The sequence below is a fragment of the Myxocyprinus asiaticus genome, chromosome 42 (genome assembly GCF_019703515.2).
Source record: "Myxocyprinus asiaticus isolate MX2 ecotype Aquarium Trade chromosome 42, UBuf_Myxa_2, whole genome shotgun sequence".
Classification (NCBI taxonomy): Eukaryota; Metazoa; Chordata; class Actinopteri; order Cypriniformes; family Catostomidae; genus Myxocyprinus; species Myxocyprinus asiaticus.
In genome coordinates this window covers 12,889,114-12,916,257 of record NC_059385.1, presented here as the reverse complement: position 1 = coordinate 12,916,257, position 27,144 = coordinate 12,889,114, and the positions used below count along the sequence as shown (strand labels likewise).

Sequence of the window (27,144 nt, the reverse complement as noted above, 5' to 3'; positions counted from 1 at the left end):
AGCGGTCTCATATGCATCAACCCAAGCGGAGTGGCCACCGCTGAGGATGCCATATGCCCCAGGAGCCTCTGAAACAGTTTCAGTGGAGCCGCTGTCTTCTGTCTGAACACCTTCAAACAGGTCAGCACCGACTGTGTGCGCTCGTTCATGAGGTGCGCTGTCAACGAGAATGAGTCCAACTCCAAGCCGAGAAAAGAGATGCTCTGAACCGGGAAGAGCTTGCTCTTTTCCCAGTTGACCCGAAGCCCTAGTCGACTGAGATGCGAGAGCACCAGGTCCCTGTGTGCACACAACACATCCCGAGAGTGAGCTAGGATTAGCCAATCGTCAAGATAGTTGAGGATGTGAATGCCCACTTCCCTTAGCGGGGCAAGGGCTGCCTCTGCGACCTTCGTGAAGACACGAGGGGACAAGGACAGGCCAAAAGGGAGGACCTTGTACTGATACGCTCGACCCTTGAATGCAAACTGCAGGAAGGGTCTGTGTTGAGGTAGAATCGATACGTTCAGGTCTACCGCCGCGAACCAATCTTGATGCCGGACACTCAATAGAATGCGTTTTTGCGTCAGCATCTTGAACGGGAGTCTGTGTAAAGCCCGGTTCAGTACTCGCAGGTCCAAGATTGGCCGCAACCCACCGCCTTTTATCGGTACAATGAAGTAGAGGCTGTAAAACCCTTTCTTCATCTTGGCCAGAGGGACAGGCTCTATTGCATCCTTCCGTAGGAGGGTAGCGATCTCCATGCGCAAGGTAGCGGCGTTCTTGCCCTTCACCGAGGTGAAGTGGATGCCGCTGAATCTGGGCGGACGCCTGGCGAACTCAATCGCGTAGCCGAGTCCCACGGTCCAGACCAACCATCTCGACAGGTTGGAAAGTGCAAGCCACACATCCAAGCTCTGGGCAAGGGGGACCAAGGGGACAATCTCATCAGACGTACTGGCGGGTGAGGCCTCGCGGCAGGGCAGAGCCTGAGGTGCCACAACGTGTCGTGGCCGTGCTGAGTTCAGGGACATCAAAGCATTTACCTGGCTCCTTGTGACCACCCTCGGAACAGCCTGGGATGGGGGAGAAAGAGACCTGTCCACTTGACCCATGGAGACTGTCACATCAGGGGCAGATTTGTGCCACAGCTGGGCACACAGGGGCGGGGAGACCGCCGCTGGAGCGCCAAACCTGCCAAAATGGAGTGGTGGACGGTGGTCGTGATGATGGCCGTGCACACGGGTATGTGACCTAGGGAACAAGGAAACCGCTCTTACTGAACTCTTGGGTACCGCAGCCACTTGGGCATGCGGCGCAATTAAATGCAAAGGTAACAAAAGTTTCTCCTCCTGACCCTCCACCGGGGGATGGAGTGGTCTGCTTACCAGCTCCAGAGCAGCGGGTTTCATCATCCCTGGGTCACCCGTCTCAGGAGTGCTTCAAAGCCTTTCGCGGGTTCTTGGCGGCCGACCGTGAGATGGGTGGCATCTGCCGGGGCCGGGCCGCAGGGGCGGGCTGCGGTGGAGCCGGTACAGTCACCGCAGGGGGATGCCCTCGGCAACGAGCAGATGGGGTGCGGGATCTTGGGCAGGATGTGCTGGATAGCCTCCGTCTGCTGCTTCACCGCTGAGAACTGCTGGGCAAAGTCCTCGACGGTGTCGCCGAATAGGCCAATCTGGGAAATGGGTGCGCCAAGGAACCGTGCCTTGTCGGCCTCTCCCATCTTGACTAGGTTGAGCCAAAGGTGGCACTCCTGGACCACCAAGGTGGACATCGCCTGCCCAAGAGACCGCGCCGTGACCTTCGTTGCCCGGAGAGCGAGGTCGGTCGCTGAGCACAGCTCCTGCATCAATCCTGGGGTGGAACTACCCTCGTGCAGTTCCTTTAGTGCCTTGGCTTGGTGGACTTGCAGGAGAGCCATGGCGTGCAGGGCGGAGGCGGCTTGTCCAGTGGCACAGTAGGCTTTGGCCATCAGGGACGACGTAAACCTACAGGCCTTGGACTGGAGCTTTGGGCGCAAGTGCCTTATCCACCGGGGGATTGCCGAATAGCCCTTGGCCACCCCACTTTCGAGGGTAGTGAGGGCGGGGGAGCTGAAAGATCGGGACCGGGCAGTAAAAGGTGCCTCCCACGACCTTGTCAGCTCCTCGTGCACTTCCGGGAAGAAAGAAACTGGGGTGGGGCGTGGCTGTGAGCGGCGCCACGAGCCCAGGAACCAATCATCGAGCCGTGAGGGTTCAGGGGAGAGCGGAGGGTTCCACTCTAGCCCGACGCTCGCGGCTGCCCGGAAAGCATGTCCGTTATCTCCGCATCAGTCTGTGACTGGGCGACCGCACCCGAAGGGAGGAGCCCAGCTGAGGCTTCCGCGTCCAACTGCACGAGCCCGCTCTCCGATGCTGTGCTCGAGAGCTCATCGCCTTCGCGGGCTCCGAATAAGATGTTGAACTCTCCATGAGACGAGCCGGCAGACTCATCTGGAAGCCCGATCGGGGCAGACGAGCGTGCTGGGTTCTTTTGGGGGAAAAAAGCATGAAATGAACAATGTGCATTAATAAAAATTTAAAAAATAACAGCAAAAACATTTTCTCTCAACCGGAGCTTACATAGAAACCAATACTGATGGCATTAGGGTACTGCACACATATAAACTCTGAATCTACATATAGGCTATCACATTTTTATCATTTTAGATGTTATTATTCAGAAAAACAAGTGATGGAAGTTGACTTTTTATAAAATGCGCTCTGCTGGTGGACTCAAATTTAACTGCACGATTTGGTGAGAGATTCAGAGCGAAAACAGTGTAATTCGGTGCTGATCACGGCAGGCAAATGTGATATTCGAGTAGTGATTTGATTTTGCAAAATGAGTACTCTATTACTTGATTACTCGTGCACATCCCTAAAATATATCATTCTAATTTGACAAGTAATCAGTTCTCTTTACTCTAAAAATTAATATTCTGCAGGGGAGAGCATTTTATATAACCTGCTGCAGTGCTTTAACTATATGAACCCACCGGCAGGTCCACAGGGGGTGCTATATTGAAAAAAAGGTTTACACTTAAAACATTAAATTAAATTGAAAGCTTAGAATCTGAAGTTTTCAGAGAATACCGCTTTTGCATTTATTTTAAACAAAACAAAATAAGGCCTGAAAATATTAGTGTCGCACATTTGGGCCCCCTAGAGGTAATGGGGTAGAAATATTAATATGAATACAAAAGTCTTTCACATGGCACTTAAATGGACAAGTCATAAATCAAATGAAAGGTCTTATTCTCAGGAATGTGTTTATTTAGTTGCCCTAATTCCACAGTTCAAAATATTTTCAAAAGAGTCACAAAATGAAATATGATTTCTGAAAGCCATCAAATACATATACGTCTCTTTTATGCACTGATTATTGCTGCTGTAAGCCCCAAATATCTAAAAACTTTATATCTGTTTTTACTTGTTTGTGAGTTTGCTTGGCTGAATAATCCAAAATTATATCTTAGATGTCCAGAACAAAATATGCCATCCAGCAGGAAAAGCATGCTAAACAAATCATCATAAAATTATGTTTTGGAATATTGATGATAAAAAGTGATATGTATTGTCGCAAAGATGAGGATGACAGCTTTCTAATGACACCTCGATTGAGCTTCTAGTCCACTCAGACACCGAGATATTTAATGAAACAATGAGGGTGGTGCATAAACTGAAAATTAGGCAGAATGTCTATGAACGAGCACATATGTGAGGGCTAAAATGCATTATAACGCTACCTACGTTTTAGATCTGTATATTTTGATGGGATGTGTTAGAGAGAAAAAAATTCTAGCGCTTGCTGCCATCTAGTGGAATGAAATAAGACTGAGAAAGTGAGAGAGTGAACAGAAGCAGAATTACATGCTTACAAACAGCTTTACAAAAAAATAAAAGATTTAAAAAAACTTTCTGTTTACCATAAGATTATAAACACATCCAATATTATTTATGAATAATTTGAGTCTTTTTTTATTTGGGGGTTTTTCTGAAAAAATATATAGATGACGTGAGTTCCACTGCCTCCTCTCCCACTGGTAGTTGCACCGGAATCACACTCATCATTTGCATAAAGTTAAACTTCTCTCAACTTTGTTGTGTCACGCACCACACCCACATCTTGCCGTCAACTGTCTCTGCCGCTCGTGTTGCCGGAAGTCACTCTGCTCTCATTGAAAATGAATGGGAACTTGTCTCTTTGTTGCTCTGTGTCACTGGTGGTGTGAATGGGGCCTAGACTTTAACTCAGCTTACAAAGTAAATGTTTACGAAGGCCTCCGACAAGAAATAGTGATTGTAATTAAAAGGCAGACGATCAGTAAGCTCATGTTTTGCATGACTTCAATCCTTTAGACATATAATGATGTTGACATTTACACTTGTTTACCTTTAAAAGAGAGAAATGTATCTGAATAATTTACTTAGTGGCTCTTTAGTGCATCTTCCAGTGTGTCGCCAAGTTTCAACAAACACACAAAAAATATATTTATATACTGAATAAATATCAAGATTTCCATTTTTTTGTATTAGTATTTATTTACTGCCCCTGATTAATTTTAGATCAAGTTTCTGAATTTGTATAAATTTGTATAATGGTGCTACCATATAAAGAACAGAGTTGGTGGGGGGCCCTGGTAGCTCAGCAGTATTGACGCTGACTACCACCCCTGGACCTCCTAAGCAACTAAATTGGCCCGGTTGCTAGGGAGGGTATAGTCACATGGGGTAACCCCCTTGTGGTCACTATAATGTGTGGTTCTCGCTCTCGGTAGGGCACGTGGTGAGTTGTGCGTGGATGCCACGGAGAATAGCGTGGGCCTCCACACACGCTACGTCTCCGCGGTAACATGCTCAACAAGCCACGCGATAAGATGTGCGGATTGACGGTCTCAGACGCGGAGGCAACTGAGATTCATCCTCCGCCACCCGGATTGAGGCGAGTCACTACGCCACGACGAGGACTTAGAGCGCATTGGGAACTGAGCATTCCAAATTGGGGAGAAAAGGGGAGAAAATAAAAAAAGGACATTGTTGGTTACAAACTAACTAGTGGTTCCTAAGCCCTTAGTGTGAGCTTAATGTCCCAATTTGAGTAAGACCTTACAAATGGCTGGTGCAACCTTACCTTTGTCGACTAGTCATCTCAACAACTGGCCACTTCATTAGTCTAGATTTTTAAATTTTTTAAGTCATGCCCTAACCAGCAGCTTCCACAATGAGCAACAGCACATTTTATTGATCACTCGATTTCTGTTTCTTGCTGCGTTCACAACTGAAAATTCAAAATTGCTGTAATTATGAGATGGCATTTTACTCAGAGCCTTTCACATCTTGGAACCTCTGAAGGTATTTGTTTCAGTGGCAACACTCATAATGCCAAAACGGCTTTGTTGTTTAAAACAGCAAAATATGTATCACTATATTAACTCATTAATTCACTCCTATCTGTTGTTGTAAAATGTTTAAGATCAAAGAAAACACTCCAGGTAATGATGACATAAGAAAATGCCATTTCAAACAGAAATATGCTCACTAACTTTAGTTGTTGTGGCCACTGCCATATTGATACTTTTTACTTTGAGCTTTCATAGAATTCCGAGTTGACAACTTGTCATCACGAGTTCTTCAAAGACATGAACGCTATTCACAAATCGAAATCTCATAATTACTGTAATTCTGACATGACGTGAACGCACCATATGACTAGTGTAACTGATTAAATGTTAATGCTTTTATTATGTGAAAATGTGATATATATAATCTTAAAGGGAAAGTTCACTTCGGAATGAAAATTCTCACAACGTAGACATTAAAACTGCTCTTTTCCATACAATGAAAATAGTCTGTGAACTATCAAGGTTCAAAAAGGATTAAAGAGCACTATAAAAGTACCAAAAAAGTAATCCATGATATGTGTACACTATATTCCAAGTCTTCTGAAGCCATATGATAAGCTTTGTGTAGGAAATGTAAGTCATTATTTACTGAAAATCTTGCCCTGCTACGTAACTCTCAAGTGTCATTCATGCGTGCACACATTCAAACCTGGCATATCACAAAACATGCAAGAATCAATACTGTTTGATGTCATGAGGACATCTTTGACGCCATGATGTCATAACTTACATTGTGACACTGCAGTGTGTGTACAAGTGTGAATGAAATATAATTTGTCTGTCATATTCTTACCTCTTTATCTAATTTAAAAATGTTGGATCTAAAGTCATGGCCTGATAATGCTTAGTATGTTATGTCATTATGTAATTTATATGATATACCTTGCTAGTAAGTGTATATACTTGATCATCCATATAACAACTTTCCGAGGATTCCCACTTCCAAAGCTAGGAAAAGCAAAGGTCAAATCTTGGGAATAGGCTGCGATATGGCAAGTTATTTCTATTCAATTGCTCCTCCTGTCAACTGAAGATCCTTTTGAAGCTCGTAAATCCAGCATCAAAAGTGAGAGGATGGTACGACTCTATTAAAATGCAATTTAACATGCTTTAACATACAGAGGCTGGAGAATCCAATCTGGGTGAGATAGACACACATATACACACATCCCCAAACAGCCACATTCCTTTACTGATTGTGTGACAGTCTGTGTAATATAAAAGGAGATCCGGTCATTGTAAGCCCTTTATTGGCTTTGAAAATGGCTTTGAGTTGCATTCCGGCCATCTGTATCAGAAATATGGCTCACAAAGATATGCAGTATCATTCCAAGACACAAGTCATAAACACAGTGATAGAATCATTCCTCACTTTGACTGTCATACAGAGGGTCACGGTGCAGTTGTAAACAGTTCTCTTATTAACATTCATATTGGTGACTGTTATGGTTTGTCGATAAAAAATATTAAGTGTCTGCTCTGCTGTTTTTGTTCGGAAACAGTCGTTCAAGAACTGTGTGGTGTATGGCTTTAAAATAGTGAGCAGAGCTTTTTATGCTTTTCCTTTTCAAGATGACTTTATGCTTTCCATATTTAGAACAGTGAGCTGAAAACATTCAGCATTGTAGGCTGCAGATACTCAAGCATATAACTCTTGCTGGCTGGATAAAAATCTGAAGCATTTTTAGTATTTTATTTCCATCTTGCATTATGTAGGTAATACATTTCTTCAAAAATCTGTACACACAAATTCAACGATGCTAAATTCTTCAAATTCCAATGAAATGATTGGCATTTTCATTCCTGTGTTAATGTGTTTCCTGTTGAAAAAGGAAGTTTGGGCAGGACTAATTGAAGAGCTTGTTTATTTATTTTTTTTGGAGATGGTCAATAGCCTTTAGTTTTCATCACAGACCAACAAAACCACACTTGACAGCTTGTTCATGGACGGAAGCAATTAATCAGTTGAAGCCACTTTTTTAGCAACCACTTGATGATACGAATGTTAGCACAACTGAAGACTTGTTTTGCTACTAGCTATTGCTAGTCTGTGGTAGGTGGTATTTATAAATAATCTCTTTCTAGGGAGCTTTTAATTAGACAAAAACACTCGTAATTTTGTCCATTTTCTTGCAAGAGAAAGACTGTGAATTTTCAATGTGCAGTTATATTTGCTAATAGTTCATTTTGTCAGATTTGAGGCGTACACTACCACACTCAGCAAGCACTTTATTAGGAACACCTGTACACCTACATATTCATGTGATTATCTAATCAGCCAATCGTGTGGCAGCAGTGTAATGCATAAAATCATGCAGATACAGTTCAGGACATTAGGTTAATGTTCACATCAACCATCAGAATGGGGAATGTGATCTCAGTGATTTCAACCGTGACATGATTGTTGGTGCCAGACGGGCTGGTTTGAGTATTTCTGTAACTGCTGATCTCCTGGGATTTTCACGCACAACAGTCTCTAGCGTTTACTCTGAATGGTGCCAAAAACAAAACAAAAAACATCCAGTTGGTCAATGGAGAATGGCCAGACTGGTTCGAGCTGACAGAAAGGCTACGGTAACTGAGATAACCACTCTGTACAACTGTAGTGAGCAGAATAGCATCTCAGAATGCACAACACATCGAACCTTGAGGCGGATGGGCTACAACAGTAGAAGACAATGCTGGGCACTTTATTAAGACCATAGTCTTCCTAATAAAGTGCTCGGTGAGTGTAGATGGCCTCAAAACTAACAGACATGGACTACAAGCCATAAAACTCAAAATTTGATTTGATTGCATCTTCAAAAGGCTCATTTCTAAACTCTTAAATTCCATTGCCATGAAACAAGTTAAAATTGATGCGCTATGTGATTTTGTGGCAAACGAGAAAATTGTTATTTGCTATTGTGGAATATCCTAGCTAATATACAGTATTTTAAGCCAAAATTAGACAAAACTATCACAAAGTAATGCGGCTGATATGCTCTCTCACTCAACTTTTTATCACATTTTTATGAAGAGGACGTAGACTTAGGCTGACAATAAATGAATTGTTTATAGGTGAGTGTCTCTGGAGGAACATGTCTTTAGCGACTAAAACAGCGGTACTGCTTTTCTTTGTTGGCACCAGCACAGGCAGTGACGGCAAACTTTGTTGAGTTGTCTCAGCTTTGAAATGCAAAACCAAACCTCTTGATAGAGTACATGTGTCAAAATAACATCTCTTTTCAATGGCAGAATGTAATGTGTCAAACGACACTGGTATTTTCTGATCATACCATCATTGCCACCTATTATTACATTAATTGAGAACATAACTTTTGAGCTACTGATGATAATGATAATTGATTTTAGCAGTGTGCTCATCAGTGTTGGGGAGTAAGTAATTCAAAGTATTAACACTACAAATTTAAAGGGATAGCTTACCCAAAGTTGGAAAAAAAAAATAAAAATGCACCCTTTAGTTATCTAACTTCCCCAACACTGGTGTCCATTCACTAGAATCCACCTTATGTTTTGTTGTTTTAAGGTTTCTCGAAAAGAACACATACATTGAGTGTAAACTGCCTGAAGGCATTCATTGAATTAATTTCCAGTAGAAGCATGTCTGCTTGAACTTGTTGTGAATCTTCATTTACAGAGGAGGGAATGAGTTAATGGCCTCTAAAGGACTTTATTCCATCATTAATGTAGTCAAGTCAAACATATTTTGCTTGCCATCATTGAGGCAAAAGTGCAGGATATTCTCCAGGGATTGAAGACATTATTCTGAACTGACCTTTAGCTTAACTGAACTTTATGTTGCAGGACAGTTTTACAGAGAAAAGACTTGTAAAGTTATTGAGCTGGTGCATGGTTCAGTACACAAAATAGTAAGTGTAAAATCCTCTGTGTATCTCCTTGCCGAGAGCAATAGCTCAACAAACTTGATTCCTCTCAAATCCCCCAACAAACTTGAACTTATTTGAATATCAATGGTAATCTTCAAGTTTTCTTCAAGGTCAGTGTTAACAACAACCGAAGATATGACTGTTCAAGTACAGGTGCATCTCAATAAATTAGAATGTCGTGGAAAAGTTCATTTATTTCAGTAATTCAACTCAAATTGTGAAACTCGTGTATTAAATAAATTCAGTGCACACAGACTGAAGTAGTTTAAGTCTTTGGTTCTTTTAATTGTGATGATTTTGGCTCACATTTAACAAAAACCCACCAATTCACTATCTCAAAAAATTAGAATATGGTGACATGCCAATCAGCTAATCAACTCAAAACACCTGCAAAGGTTTCCGGAGCCTTCAAAATGGTCTCTCAGTTTGGTTCACTAGGTTACACAATCATGGGGAAGACTGCTGATCTGACAGTTGTCCAGAAGACAATCATTGACACCCTTCACAAGGAGGGTAAGCCACAAACATTCATTGCCAAAGAAGCTGGCTGTTCACAGAGTGCTGTATCCAAGCATGTAAACAGAAAGTTGAGTGGAAGGAAAAAGTGTGGAAGAAAAAGATGCACAACCAACCGAGAGAACCGCAGCCTTATGAGGATTGTCAAGCAAAATCGATTCAATAATTTGGGTGAACTTCACAAGGAATGGACTGAGGCTGGTGTCAAGACATCAAGAGCCACCACACACAGACAGGTCAAGGAATTTGGCTACAGTTGTCGTATTCCTCTTGTTAAGCCACTCCTGAACCACAGACAACGTCAGAGGCGTCTTACTTGGGCTAAGGAGAAGAAGAACTGGACTGTTGCCCAGTGGTCCAAAGTCCTCTTTTCAGATGAGAGCAAGTTTTGTATTTCATTTGGAAACCAAGGTCCTAGAGTCTGGAGGAAGGGTGGAGAAGCTCATAGCCCAAGTTGCTTGAAGTCCAGTGTTAAGTTTCCACAGTCTGTGATGATTTGGGGTGCAATGTCATCTGCTGATGTTGGTCCATTGTGTTTTTTGAAAACCAAAGTCACTGCACCCGTTTACCAAGAAATTTTGGAGCACTTCATGCTTCCTTCTGCTGACCAGCTTTTTAAAGATGCTGATTTCATTTTCCAGCAGGATTTGGCACCTGCCCACACTGCCAAAAGCACCAAAAGTTGGTTAAATGACCATGGTGTTGGTGTGCTTGACTGGCCAGCAAACTCACCAGACCTGAACCCCATAGAGAATCTATGGGGTATTGTCAAGAGGAAAATGAGAAACAAGAGACCAAAAAAATGCAGATGAGCTGAAGGCCGCTGTCAAATAAACCTGGGCTTCCATACCACCTCAGCAGTGCCACAAACTGATCACCTCCATGCCACGCCGAATTGAGGCAGTAATTAAAGCAAAAGGAGCCCCTACCAAGTATTGAGTACATATACAGTAAATGAACATACTTTCCAGAAGGCCAACAATTCACTAAAAATGTTTTTTTTATTGGTCTTATGATGTATTCTAATTTGTTGAGATAGTGAATTGGTGGGTTTTTGTTAAATGTGAGCCAAAATCATCACAATTAAAAGAACCAAAGACTTAAACTACTTCAGTCTGTGTGCATTGAATTTATTTAATACACGAGTTTCACAATTTGAGTTGAATTACTGAAATAAATGAACTTTTCCACGACATTTTAATTTATTGAGATGCACCTGTATAAAACAATAATTATTTTTAGTTTAGGCATAAGTAGATTAACAAACTACTTTAATTTGTAGCAGATAGATATTTGAATATATTCTGAGACAATACACTGAGATACAGACATTGAAAATTATTTTTTGCTACACTCCCTAATCTCCTCTTTGGGTAAAGTGAACTAATCTATCTGAAATTTTATGAGATTTATTAAAAAACATCATTTCTAAAAAAAAAAAAAAAACAGCACATTATGCCATATCAAAACTTTATAATTACAAAATGGCATTATAAGTCCATTATGCTGTATATCCGGTAAAGGATTGGAATGTAATCAAATGGCAATAACACACATTGGAAGTCTCCATCTACAAGCTTAATGTATGTTCTCTCTGAGTACTAAGTAAATGTTTAACACTCTTTTCAAAGTAGGCTATTATTTCCTCTCCTGAAGGGAAGATGTCGACTCTCTATACAGCTATTCCCCTTAGGGTAACTAAATAAGGTATTTGTAACATCTTTAGTTTTGCTGAGTTGGAGAGTTTTTGGAGATCTGCACGGTCCTCATAAAGGCCTTTATAATGGCTTGCTCTGCACTCTCTTTAAATTGTGTTCAAAGTGCAAACGCAATCAATAAATCAACCTTTTGAAATGTGTCCGGTTTGCATTTCTTCAGCTCCAAATAGAAGTAGTACCCAACTAAAATGTTATAGGGCTATTCTCTAGTATTTATTTGCAAATCATTAAAAACTAAGAAAACTCATGTTTTACCCCAGTTACTTTGTCCTTAAATTTAGAAAAAGGCCCTGACTGGCCTAGTGTCAGCCTTGCTGTTATCAAGGAACATAGAAAGAGAGAGTGTTCAGGAAACCTGTTTGAATACATCATTATTTTTGCAGTTCTGTTTGGCAACGCTTGTGCTGCAGAAATTACACTCTTCACTTTTACATTTGTACACTTTTCCCTTGTGTTTGGAGTTTGGTAGTAGTCTAATGGTAACACATAACAGAAAAGTTGCAGGTTTGATGCCACGGAGGATAAATAACTTTTTTAGAGAAAGAACACAGTTTTCAAATATCCTGGTCAAGCATCAAATGTGTCTGCTATTCATAAGAATTTAGTTATGAGTGTCTTTTGAGAATCTTTACACTCAAGTCGAGTATTGCTTTGCTTTCTTCACAACTTTCAAGTGCTATCTATATTGTCTTTACTGTTGAATGCATGATCCAATAAAAAGCTCTGTGGCAATGACCAATGATTTCTTTACTTTGGCAGTATTTATCAGTCTTTATTCTTGATAAAAGTACTGTATATTATCGACAGAGGACTTTCACAATTGAAAGTTATTTTCTTGGCCTTAAAGAAGAATTTGCTTTTTCTGTTACAGTTCCTCCAAAGATTGTGAACTTGTCAAAGGATCTGGTGGTGAACGAAGGTTCCAACGTTACTTTTATGTGTCTGGCCAATGGCAAACCAGAACCTGCTATCGTTTGGAGAATGATATCACCTTTAGGTAAGAATTATACATAAGTCATGCCTATGAAAATACTATGTGGACACTTCCTTCTAATGAACAGGTTTGGGTATTCCAGTAATTCTAGTAAAGGCTAATTGTAATGCTACAGAATACAGTAGTATGAATTGTTTGCTTCCAACTTTGTGGTAAGAGTTTGTGGAGGGCCTTTTTCTACTTCAGTATGACAATGCCTCTGACAATGACAATGTGCACAAAGTCCAGAAAGAAATGATTTACTGAGTCTGGCATGAAAGAACTTGATTGGCCTGCACAAAGCCTAGACTGCAACCAGTCCCATTCCCCCAACATCATTTCATGACCTCACCAATGCTCTTGTATCTGAATGGGAGCAAATCCCCACAGCCATGTTCCAACATATAACAGAAAGCCTTCACAGAAGATTGGAAGCTGTTATAGCTGCAAAGGGAGGACAGATTCCCTGTTAATGCTCATGGTTTTAAAATGAAATGTTCAACAAATGCATATGGTATTGGTATTCTGGTGTCCACATACTTTTAGCCATATTTTCATATTACAAGAAAGTTACAAGAATGCATTTTTCCTTGATGATATTGCTAAATGCTGCAGCCCACTCACATATCAAGCACGGAGAAGATTTCTTCACAACTTCCCTCTCTGGGAGGTGTGTGTGTGTGTATGTTTGGCTGTGTTGAATGTATACAGACAACTCTGAATATGCTGAAAGAGGATGTTAATGTGTTTGTTTGTGTATGCACAATACAAGCTGAATGGTCTGTTTTGCTTATCTTCAGGCCACATGAACAAATCTCTCCATTTGGGCCTGTCTGCAGCTCTGTTGTCCCCTGCGCCATTTCACTTAATCAGGGAAAAACTGCGTTTTAATGTGCTGTGATTCATGGGGTGCAATTGGACCGCTGTACCTGCTCATGCACCCCTCACACCCCCTTTTTTCTCCTTTTGTGTTGTTACAAGCATCAGGTAATTGAAATGTTAATGTGACAGAAGTGACTGCTCTGTTTTGTTTTTTTTAGAATCTAAGTGAAAGAGTTTGAGATAGGAATCCATTATGATACAGTACAGGTGTCTGGCCAGGGCTTCTACAGCTTTTAGGATTAAAACATCAGCTGTCAGTGCTGATTCAGTCAGGTCAGTGTCTTGTTGGACTACAGGATCGACCTGTTTATGCCCCACATCATTTGGCAAATGGGTACTATGTTTATATGGTGCCATTGTCAACAGAGTTCCATCTCAAAGGGATAGTTCACCCATTATTTACTCACTCTTATGTTGGTCCAAACCCGTAAGACTTTCTTTCTTCTGTGGAACACAAAAGGATTTATTTTAAATAGTACTGGTACTAGTACTGGTTGCTCTTTTCCATTCCATTATACCAGATGGTAACTAGAGATTTCAAGCTTCAAAAGGATGCATAAGCACCATATAAGTATATTAAAAGTCATCCAGATGACTTGTGTGTTATATTTAGAGGTTTCTGAAGGGGTACAACCAGTGTTGGGTGTAAGGAATTACAAAGTAATGCATAACTGTAATTCAATTACTTTTTCCTTGGAAAAATTGAAGTAATGGATTATGCTTCATTTTTTAGTGATTTAATTACAGTTACTTATGATGTACAGTTGAAGTCAGACGTGTACACACACCTTAGCCAAATATATTTAAACTCAGTTTATCACAATTCCTGACATTTAATCGTAGACATTCCCTGTCTTAGGTCAGTTAGGATCACTACTTTATTTTAAGAATGTGAAATGTCAGAATAATAGTAGAGAGAATGATTTATTTCAGCTTTAATTTTTTTCATCACATACCCAGTGGGTCAGAAGTTTACATACACTTGTATAGTATTTGGTAGCGTTGCCTTTAAATTGTTTAACTTGGGTCAAACATTTTGGGTAGCCTTCCACAAGCTTCTCACAATAAGTTGCTGGAAATTTTGGCCCATTCCTCCAGACAGAACTGGTGTAACGGAGTCAGGTTTGTAGGCCTCCTTGCTCGTACATGCTTTTTCAGTTCTGCCCACAAATGTTCTAATGGATTGAGGTCAGGGCTTTGTGATGGCCACTCCAGCACCTTGACTTTGCTGTCCTTAAGCCATTTTGCCATAACTTTGGAGGTATGCTTGGGGTCATTGTCCATTTGGAAGACCCATTTGCGACCAAGCTTTAACTTTCTGGCTGATGTCTTGAGATGTTGCTTCAATATATCCACGTAATTTTCCTTCCTCATGATGCCATTTATTTTGTGAAGTGCACCAGTCCCTCCTGCAGCAAAGCACCCCCACAACATGATGCTGCCACCCCCATGCTTCACGTATGGGATGGTGTTCTATGGCTTGCAAGCCTCATCCTTTTTCTTCCAAACATAATGATGGTCATTATGGCCAAACAGTTCAATTTTTGTTTCATTAGACCAGAGGATATTTCTCCAAAAAGTAAGATCTTTGTCACCATGTGCACTTGTAAACTGTAGTATGGCATTTTTATGGTGGTTTTGGAGCAGTGGCTTCTTCCTTGCTGAGCAGCCTTTGAGGTTATGTCGATATAGGACTCGTTTTACTGTGGATATAGATACTTGTGTACCTGTTTCCTCCAGCATCTTCACAAGGTCCTTTTCTGTTGTTCTAGGATTGATTTGCACTTTTCGCACCAAACTACATTCATCTCTAGGAGACAGAATGCGTCTCCTTCCTGAGTGGTATGATGGCTGTGTGGTCCCATGGTGTTTATACTTGCGTACTATTGTTTGTACAGATGATTGTGGTACCTTCAGGCATTTGGAAATTGCTCCCAAGGATGAACCAGAATTGTGGAGTTCCACATTTTTTTTTTCTGAGGTCTTGGCTAGTTTAGTTTGATTTTCCCATGATGTCAAGCAAAATGGCACTGAGTTTGAAGGTAGGCCTTAAAATACATCCACAGGTACACCTTCAATTCAGTACACCTCCTATCAGAAGCCAATTGGCTAATTGTCTAAAGGCTTGACATAAATTTGTGGAATTTTGGAACAAAGTAGATGTCCTAAATGACTTGCCAAAACTATAATTTGCTAATATTAAATCTGTAGAGTGGTTAAAAAATTAGTTTTAATGACTTCAACTAAATGTATGTAAACTTCTAATTTCAACTGTACTGTTACATACTGTATAGACTTTCAACAATTCTATCTAAAACAATATTGAATGAAAAATCTAAATTTAACATCTAATGATAGCATTTGTTTTCTAATTCAACGCCGCCCTTTTAAATGCATTGGCAATATGCCTGCGCGCTTGAGCTCGCACCACTATGTTGAGAAATCGCTCAAGTGAAAAGAGGTCAGAAGATGTGAGTGGCTGTTTTACTAAAATGAAATATCCCCATTACTACAAGTTTATGACAAATGCAGATAAGAAGACAAATGCAGATCTGAAGCACTTGACATGGCAACATAAATATAAAATTTTGAGAGATTGCAGGGGCTGTGCACTGTGTTTCAAATGTTTTCTGATGTAATCAAGTGCTAGACGGACGTCTTTTTTTTCTCCCCAATTTGGAATGCCCAATTCCCACTGCATTCTAAGTCCTCGTGGTGGCGTAGTGTCTCACCTCAATCCGGGTCAGGAGGACGAATCTCAGTTGCCTCCGTATCTGAGACCGTCAATCCGCGCATCTTATCACATGGCTCAAGATGGCGCCGAGTATGGCTGCTGCGTTGCGAGCTCCGACACAACATAGCAATGTTTTGTTTGTTTTGTTTACAATTCTTATGTTTTTTGTCTTGGATGTTGTCTGCCTTATTGTCTACGACAGACAAACACTTTTGGACATTGGTTCAGCGATCTCACACCGAAAACCGGACTTCACATTCCTCAATGCCGACCCGCTGTTTACAAACACGCAAGCGGAGCCCTTTGTCTGGGCAGCACGGCCGCGGAAACGCAGGAGGAAAAGGGGAAACAGAGCCGGCGTTCTCATCAGAGTAAGACGCCGCGCAAATCGACCCCCGCTACCCACTATTCTACTGGCAAATGTTCAGTCTCTGGACAACAAGCTCTGCGAGCTGAAAGCGCGGATCTCTTTCCAACGAGAGACGAGGGACTGCTGCATTATCTGCCTTATGGAAACTTGGATGTCTGCGGAGATTCCAGACTCAGCCATTGAACCCGCGGGGTTCTCCATGCACCGAGCGGACAGAGCGAAAGACCTCTCAGGTAAAACTAGAGGAGGTGGTGTATGTTTTATGATCAACAAATCCTGGTGTGATCAGAGGAACGTACATTCCATCAAGTCTTTCTGTTCTCCTGATCTGGAATTTCTTATGCTTCTGTGTCGACCATTCTGGCTACCGAGGGAATTCACAGCGGTCATTATCACTGCTGTGTACATTCCCCCACAAGCCGACACAGACCGGGCACTCAAGGAACTGTATGGGATTATAAGTGAGCAGGAAACCGCGCACCCTGAGGCCGCATTCATTGTGACCGGGGACTTTAATAAAGCCAGTTTAAAATCAGTCGCACCAAAATATCACCGGCACATTAGTTTCAACACACGAGGGGACCGGGTTTTGGATCATTGCTACTCTCCGTTCCGGGATGGCTACAAATCCCTCCCCCGCCCACCATTTGGCAAATCGGACCACTCTTCCATTCTGCTTCTGCCCGCTTACAGGCAGAAATTGAAACAGGAAGCACCCACCCTCAGAACGATCCAGTGCTGGTCGGACCAATCAGACTCTACGCTACAAGACTGTTTTGATCACACGGACTGGGAGATGTTCCGGCTTTACGCTGATAGCGTAATGTGTTTCATCAGAACGTGCGTAGAGGAAGTGATTCCGACCAGAACTGTACCAATCTATCTGAATCAGAAGCCATGGATCAATAGCGATGTTCGCGCGGCATTTAATGTGCGGACCTCCGCTTTTAATTCCGGGAACGCGGAGGAGCATAAACAAGCCAGTTATGCCCTCCGAAAAACTATCAAAACAGCAAAACGCCAGTACAGGAGCAAGATTGAAGGACAGTTTAACACCACCAACTCTAGAAATATGTGGCAGGGAATTAACATCATCACGGACTTTAAAGGGAATAAAAACTCCGCCATGAACACCGCTGCCTCTCTACCGGATGAGCTAAATACTTTTTATGCTCGTTTCGAGGGAAATAACACCGCCCTCATGGAGAGAGCTCTCACGGCCGAAGCTACAGAGGTTAGTTCACTCTCCGTCTCTGTAGCGGATGTAACCCGATCCTTCCGACGGGTGAATATCCGCAAAGCCGCGGGTCTAGACGGCATTCCGGGCCGCGTCATCAGAGCGTGCGTGAACCAGCTGGCTGGTGTTTTTACGGACATTTTCAACCTTTCCCTCTCTTTGTCTGTAGTCCCCACATGCTTTAAAACATCCACCATTGTGCCTGTTCCAAAACAATCAAAAATAACTTGTTTAAATGACTGGCGTCCTGTTGCTCTGACCCCCATCATCAGCAAATGCTTTGAGAGACTAATCAGAGATTACATCTGCTCTGTCTTGCCACTCAATCTTGACCCGCTGCAGTTTGCTTACCGCAACAACCGCTCCACTGATGATGCCATTGCATCTACAATACACACTGCTCTCTCCCACCTGGAAAAAAAGAACACTTATGTGAGAATGTTGTTTGTAGACTACAGCTCAGCATTCAACACCATAGTGCCCTCCAAGCTAGATGAGAAACTCCGGGCTCTGGGCTTAAACAGCTCGCTGTGCAGCTGGATCCTGGACTTCCTGTCAAGCAGACGCCAGGTGGTTAGAATAGGCAGCAACATCTCCTCATCACTAACCCTCAACACTGGAGCCCCGCAGGGCTGTGTTCTCAGCCCACTACTGTATTCCTTGTACACACATTACTGTGTGGCAACACATTGCTCCAATGCCATCATTAAGTTTGCTGATGACACGACGGTGGTAGGTCTGATCACTGACAATGATGAAACAGCCTACAGAGAGGAGGTGCACACTCTGACACACTGGTGTCAGGAGCACAACCTCTCCCTCAACGTCAGTAAGACAAAGGAGCTTGTGGTGGACTTCAGAAGAAAAGACAGAGAACACAGTCCCATCACCATCAATGGAGCACCAGTGGAGAGAGTCAGCAGCTTCAAGTTCCTGGGTGTCCACATCACTGAGGAACTCACATGGTCCGTCCACACTGAAGTCGTTGTGAAGAAGGCTCATCAGCGCCTCTTCTTCCTGAGACGGCTGAGGAAGTTTGGAATGAACCGCCACATCCTCACACGGTTCTACACCTGCACTGTGGAGAGCATCCTGACTGGCTGTATCTCCGCCTGGTACGGCAATAGCACCGCCCACAACCGCAAAGCACTGCAAAGGGTGGTGCGAACTGCCAAACACATCATCGGAGGTGAGCTTCCCTCCCTCCAGGAAATATATACAAGGCGGTGTGTGAAAAAAGCTCGGAGGATCATCAGAGACTCCAGCCACCCGAGCCATGGGCTGTTCTCACTGCAACCATCAGGTAGGCGGTATCGCAGCATCAGGACCCGCACCAGCCGACTCCATGATAGCTTCTTCCCCCAAGCAATCAGACTTTTGAACTTTTGATCTCCCACGATCAAAATACATCAGCACTGCACTTTATTACTCTTTTATCTCACACCGGACTGTCATAAATTATATTACTATTATTATATTATGTCTCTCTTAACAACTGACTATCAACTGACAGCCTGAATGTCAATACAGTACAATACTGTACATTCTATATATATATATATATATATACTTTTTTTTTATATATATTTAAATTTTTAATTTTTATTGAATAATGTGTATCTATATAGTAAAAAACAAAAAAACAAAAAACAAAAACAAAAACAGCATATTGTATGCTGTACAGTGTATGTTATTATTTGTATATTGTTGAGTGTAATTATGTGTATAACAGATGCTTAAATTGTGTTGTGTTAATTTGATGTTTTAAGTTGAGTGTAATTATGTGTATAACAGATGTTTAAATTGTGTTGTGTTAATTTGATGTTTTAAGTTGAGTGTAATTATGTGTATAACAGATGTTTAAATTGTGTTGTGTTAATTTGATGTTATTGTAAATTGGTATATGTCTCATCACTGTCACGACTGCTATGTTGATCGGAACTGCACCCAAGAATTTCACACACCATTGCACTTGTGTATATGGCTGTGTGACAATAAAGTGATTTGATTTGATTTGATTTGATTTTGGGCTTGTTGAGCAAGTTACCGTGGAGGCCTAGCGTGTGTGGAGGCTCACGCTATTCTCCACGGCATCCATGCACAACTCACCATGCGCCCCACCGAAAGCGAGAACCACATTATAGTGACCACGAGGAGGTTAACCCAACGTGACTCTACGTGGCAACTGGTTGCTTAGGAAGCCTGACTGGAGTCACTCAGCACGCCATGGATTCGAACTTGGAACTCCAGGTGTGGTAGTCAGCATCTTTACTTGCTGAGCTACCCAGGCCCCCCTAGACGGACATCTTTGACTGCTGCAGCGCGTCTTGCTTTTTCTTTAGAGTATCGTGTAGGACAGACAAATTTTAGACACCGTGTCAAGTTAAAAAGAGCTTTATTATCCAAAAATGCACCTCGGGACACCTGCGTTCTGATTCATTTATTGCTCTGCGTCTAGCTTGTTTTAGCACAGGCGTCACTAGGATTCAATGTTCTGAAGTTCAGGGGTCAAAGAGGACTTCATATGATTTTTGCACCTTTACACATGATTCCAAATTGAAAAGTTTCAGCCCAAATAAAGTTTCAGCGCATGATAAATGGTAAGCCAATATTTTTTCCTTCTGCTCTGGTTTGCTGAGGAGCCACTCTGCCTTGTTAAAACTGTTTACTGTTACTATACTGTTATGAATGTTGCTTACTTTGCTTACATGGCATACAGCCTTTTGCAACAAATGTACTTGCTTGGAGAAGAAATGATAAAGAAAGTGATCGATTCTGAGTTACAGATTTTATTAACCATTTAGGAACAGTTTAAGAACAATTCAAGAATAATTTATTTGATGTAATAGGATTTATTTGAAAGAAATAAAATAATAATTTGATGTCTATACTTTTATTGTCCATCTGGTCAAAGTTGATATGGGTTTTATGAAAGCGGCAGCTCGGGAGAGAGAGAGAGCCACACGCAGCTGCAGTGTGTGCGTTTGTGTTCTGTGTCTTTTTGTTTAAGTTTTCATTAAACTATTATTCTGACGGTTCAGCCGGCTTCCGCCGCCTCCTTTCCCATCTTAGCCTTGTTACATACAGTAATCTAATTACAATGTAGAAGATGTAATTAGTCATTAGTAATTAATTACTTTTTTGGAGTAACTTACCCAACACTGGATACAACCACTGATTTATAATATAGAACTGGATTGCTGATGACATAACAGTGAAGCCACTGCGCCTCCATATTGCTATGCCCAAACATTCCAGTATGCCCATTGATTTAATAAAAAGTCATCTTGTTTCATTGAGTAAACATTAGTCATTAAATCACAGATTTTATATCTGAAGTCTGCATGTACATCCCTACAATGCAAACATACTACAAATGTAATTATTTCTTTATTTAAAGCCGAGAATTCTTCCTGTTTCTTGAAAGCCATAGTGAGTTGTGTATCTATATCAAACAGTATACTTCAAACAAACTTCATCGGCGAACAGATCAGCTGAATGTAAATAAGTTCACTGAAACTGAGGTAAGATACAAACAGACGTTTTCAGACTTATTTATTGTGAACATCAAAGTGTTTGTTCAGAGTTACTTGTTTTATGTTTTCACCAAAAAGTGCCTTTTTCTCGTGGTCAATTGAATAAGAGCGCACATTCTCTCCACGCAAAGCAAAGCTGGTTAAAATTAAACTGATACGCTAGGTTTAAATGGCAAACAAACACATATTTATGACATGTATCCATGTATGACTACAGAGTGCACATCACTATAAAAACAGGCAAATCCCGGGCATTTAAGGCGATTTAGAAATCCCGGTCTGTCACTCCAGGGGAAAGGACGTGTTGTCACCCTGAAAGAAGCAGATATTACAAATTACGATCTTGTGAATTGTTTGCTATTTCCTTTGGTGGTCTTTGTGCTGTACTGATAAGCTGCACACGAATGCACTGACATCGCAATCTGCATATATCTTCACCCTCGTAACAACTATTATCCATAATGAGCAAATTAAACATTAAACACGATTGTCACTAGAGGGTGAAATGCGACTGTCATATCCGGAGATCAGAGACTGTGAAACGAGGGCGTTTTCGCATGTCAGTCACTGATGCTCTATAACAGTTTGGGCATACCAATATGGCTGCTTGAACGCTTCTGGTTGCTTCACCTCCTGCTGGCAGTTTACCATTGCATCAGCGATCCAGTTCTATATATATATATATATATATATATCCCCTGTCTGTTTCTAAAAATTGTAATGCTACCAAAACAGCATTGGTAGAAGACTTCAGAAGACTTGGTTTTATAATGTTCTCTGTCCTTTTTGGAGCTTGACAGCCCCTGGTCAAAATGAACTGATGTTAAATGTCAAAAGCTGGATAGTGTCTTTTTTCATTTGCATTCCACATAAAAATAACAAATTCCAATGGGTTTGGAACAACATGAGGGTTTATTAAAAATGCCAGAATTTTCATTTTTGACTGAACTATTCCTTTAACAATGCTTTGTCCTAAACAAATGTACAAGTGGCTCAGATTAGTCTTCGAGATGGTGGCAGATGTTGGCACCAGTAGCATTACACCATTAACAAACGGCATATTTGTGTGTCGGTTGATAAATTTAACACTTTGTTGGCTGTCAGATCTGACTTGCTTTTGTTAAAGCTTGCCATGATCTTCAAAGAGCTGGCAACCAGGAAACTTGATGGGGCTGGAAGCAATCCAAACAATGTGTGAAACTTAATTAAGACTCAGACCCCCCTGCGATAAGCTCTTAATATCTTGATGACACCAGGATTTTTTGTCTTGTTTGGGTTTTGTTTGTCTTTTCAAATTTTAAATTAGACAGACGGAGAGCCTGTTGATGGAAGGCACACCTGCTCCCCTGTGCTTTGACAGTACTGCTGTCATTTAGATTTACTACAGCGTTTCCTCGGTGTCTCAATAAATGGCTGAAATAAGTCTGCCAGTCGTACTTAGTTCTGTAAGTACTGTATACATCTCTGGCCTTTAAATGGTACTTCTTTCAAAGCTGCGCATCTCTTTCTCCGGACTGTCCAAACAAACTGAGAGATTTTGTGATACCATACTGTATCTCCAGTCTCACATTGCATGCTTGTTCCACTGTTGTAGATTAAGATCATCCCAAGTGCTTTTGCTTATCTAGATCTTAATCTAGAGAGAGCAGTCAGGCCCCGCTCTCATCCATTCTCATTAAGGAAAGATGTAGTAACAAAGTTATTTGTGCTTTAATGATTTAACTTTTAGAGTTCACCTTCATGTAGAATGATTTGGTATATTGTGAGCGTACAGGACAGTACAGAAAAGATTAATAAATCAAGTCAATGTGAAATGACATTTGCAACCTATTCTATGTCCTTAATGTGACAAATTTCTGTCCGAAACTGTAGATTCAACATGAAAATCATATATGGCACAACTATGACACAAATTGATTGGAAAGTGGGCGTTCCATGGTAGAGTTTGCAGTTAATTGTGGAACACTAATCCCTTCCTAAAACACTGCTTGCACCTGTTAAGTGGACTTGGGGATGTCATCCATAAAGGAAAGTAATTTCAGAGGTAGAGCAAGTTATTACTTTTGATAAAAGTCAAATTTTGTGCCCTGATGCGTCGTGTACCCTGGTGAATATGAAAATATCAAGGCTCTTTGAAATATTAATTAATTATCTGGAAGCCTGAAGTCTACTGAAATCATGAATGTTGCAGCTCTTTTGTTTTGCTAGACATCAGTATGTGCTTTAGCCAGAAACCTCTGTGTTGCACTTTCTAGCGTTAGTGATTTATGTTGCTGCTCACGAGATCCAAATGATTCTTGAATGTGCTTGGGGGAAACTCTTGTAAATGCATTTTCACATATGCATTGCTCCTGTATTTGCACAGCAGATTACTAGCTATCCCTCAGGGCACAGGTGAATTTTTTTTTTTTTTTTTTTTTTTTCATCTTATATTAATGTCTAACTTTTAAATTGTTGAAACTAAGGCTGCAACTAACAGTTATTTTGATAATCGACTAATCTAACGATTATTAGAATGATTATTCAACTATTCAGGTGATTATTCCAATGATTAATCATTAACTCTTAACCGACGATTCTGCTTGTGCCCCGAGTTAAAAGGTTGTATTTAATGTGCTTTCTAACAATAAAGAGGGAAAAATCATCTTTTAAAAATACATCTTAATGACATTCACTGAATTACAAGGAAAACATACTTGGATTTCTATTGTTTAATAAAAAAATAAATAAAAAAAATCACTGCAAAAAATCCTATTGTTATCAAGTGTTTTTGTCTTGTTTTTAATTTAAAATGATCTAAACACATTTAAAACAAGATAAATTTACTTGAGAATCAACATATAATATATTTAGACTTGCTTTCAGAGAATGTATCAGAGAATTTATCTTGAATATAAGTGTATTTTGAATATGTGTATTTTTTCATTTGTTCAAACTTTTGCCAGTGCATTAAAGACAAAATATACTTATATTCAAGATACATTATCTGAAAGCAAGTCTAAATATATTATATGTTGCTTCTCAGGTAAATGTTTCTTGTTTTAAGGATTTTTAGATGTTTTAAAATATTTAAAGATTGAATATTATATTCAACATTCTCCAATATTTTGTTTTCTTCTGCAGTATAGCTCCTAAAGTAAATGTACGTAAGGATTTTTATATATTTATAATGGAAAACAAACCAAAAAAAAAAAAAAAACAATTCATCTTTAACTCACAAAAAACAAACTCTCTCTGCTTAATAGAGCTCAAATATCCGATTTTCTTCATGATAAGATACACACCGTGACACATATATTATGATTCACTACGTTGCGAGCCATCATGAGGCAGTGTATCAGCTGGGAGAAATGTGAAACTCTCTCATGCTTATTCAAAGTCAGGTATGGCTTTATTTCATGACGACACTGCTTCTGTATTTAATTATTTTGTATTTTTGTATTATAATTCCCTCATACTTTGCAATCTACATCACCTTAATCTGTTTGGAAAGTTTGGAGTGCATCTGGACTGTGAGCTGTGTTTTCTTCCTCTTCTTAATCAAGCGTGAGCTGAAGTGCTGCTCTCCCTCATCAGCATTAGCATTTCAAATGATCTCATGTTGTGTTAAATAAGATCAAATGACTATTCGACAGTGAACATTTTGGTTGACAATTTTTTATTGTCGACATTGTCGATAACATCGAGTAATCGTTTCAGCCCTAGTTGAAACCAGTATTAAATAGTATTAATGAATTTATTTCTTTTTCCCCAAAGATTTAAAAAATGTTCTTGCACTATAGCTCAAATGGAGAGCATGATGCTAGAAATGTCAATATCATGGATTTGAATCCCATGGAATGCTCATACTGTTGTAGTTTGATTTCTTTGTATGTTGCTTTAAATGTGTATGTCACATGCATACATGTAAATTAAATTAATTATATTGGAGCTATTAAACATTTTTCACCATTATTACCCTGAATAAAAAGAAAAGATAAAGTTCATAAAATACACGTTTACCTTTTGTGACAACTTTCCCCAATAGTGGGACATGTTGTCACACTGTATGGAGTAAGCTGTCACAGTGGAACTTGCCATCAACCCCCCCCCCCCTCCCCCTAACACACACACACATACACATGTTGTTGCAGCTATCCTTGTGAGGACTGTCCATAGACATAATGCATTTTATACTGTACGAACTATAGATTATATCCCCTAACCCTAACCCTACCCCTAACCCTCACAAAAACCTTTCTGCATTTTTACATTTTCAAAAAAAAAAAATACGTTTAGAATGTTTTTTAAGCGATTTGAATTATGGGGACACAAGAAATGTCCTCATAAACCACATTTATAGCATAATACCCTTGTAATTACCAGTTAGTAACCTAAAAAAAAGTCCTCGTAAACCACCCAAACCCTTCCACACACACGCACATACCAACCATTGAGCCCTGAACATTTAAAAAACTACCATCAACACCATAGATTCATAGCCAAATATAACATTTAGTTGATGTCTTAATATTTACAACAATATTATTATTGCTATAAAATAGCATGTTTTTCGGGATAGCAAGCCAGTTGCTAATATGTAGCGGGCGCTAGCTACACATTTATAACTGCAATTTCTCTCTCACTGCATGGCAACGTATGATTGCGTTGTGTTCGAACTTGAACTTAATATTGAAATCATCATTGTGCCATATTGCTATTATTAATTACAGGACTTAGTGTTAGCTTATTTCAACTGTATTTGAGTTGTTACTACGAGACGCAAACATTACTGTGTAGCTAGCGGATTTTTAGCGAACTACTCTTCGGGCACTTGAAAGCATCTGCAAATGGCAACAACAGTTCAATTTCTTTGTCATCTTAGTTGTCTTAGATAGGTGTCGCTTAAAGTGTTGACTTTCAGTTTTCAAAAACAGTTTGGAAAAACGAGCAGAACTGCCAACTTACCTTTTATCTCACTGAATTGCACAGGATGATTGTCTCGCAATGAGAACCATCTTCCACCAACATTCCCTATGCATTTTTATGGAACCCAAAATACTTCTACACCTCTGACTTAACCCTATTAGAAGTCAGATAAAGGGTCGGTTGTGTTCCTCCTTCAACCATGCTCCTAGTCCATGCTGGTTTGTTTACATCAGAGTGTGCATGTGTCATTTGTGCTGCATACACGCAGTGTTGTGAATCTTGATTCGTTGATGGGATAAAAACTACTGTGCGATCAGAAAAATCAAAACAATTTGGCTAAATGGTTATCTAGAATTATTTATGAAGATTTATTTATGAAGTGCCTACGATAACAATATTGTGTATGTTAATTACCATGATATTCCGGATAACTAAATACCATCACATGCTTATATAATAGTAGCCTGTCTTAATATACTGTATATTCAGTTTTTCACCATTTGCAGAATATATGGAAAACAACCAATATTCTGCCATCCATGTTCAAAGAAACGTTTCATTTATACTTAAAAATAAAGTATAAATCCAAGATAGTAATCTTATTATCCCCTGAGACTGTCTAATATACACATTACATACTTGAATGAAATTATTTGCTGGGCTGTGTGCGGTGTCTCTTTCATGTGATCAGCGCAAATGCCTTTGGTGGGGAGGTTTGTTTACTTATTTTTCAATCCTCAAAAAAGGATATTCACCCAATCCCCTATTTCCCTCTCTGTGTAAAATGCAGCCTGGTGATCAGCGCAAGCGACATTTGTGTTGCATTGAGGCTAGGAGAGGAGCAAACATGTGTGTTGTTGTTTTACTGAGCTGTTTTATCGTTGGGTTAAGAACAGGGTCAATAATGTTACAAATTTATCATTGCTACTGTTTAATCGACTTAAATAAACATTGTGTTTAATGAGCAACTGTG

General features: G+C 40.4%; 1 protein-coding gene across 5 annotated transcripts in view; it reads left to right on the top strand.

Moving 5' to 3' along the window:
* The window catches only part of ntm (neurotrimin), a 467,252-nt gene that overhangs the window by 409,934 nt on the left and 30,174 nt on the right, over positions 1-27,144 (top strand). For all 5 annotated transcript variants that reach the window (XM_051683516.1, XM_051683513.1, XM_051683514.1 and 2 more), the window contains one exon: positions 12,403-12,528. In XM_051683516.1, the coding sequence (XP_051539476.1) occupies positions 12,403-12,528 (126 nt within the window). The remainder of the gene's footprint in view (positions 1-12,402; positions 12,529-27,144) is intronic.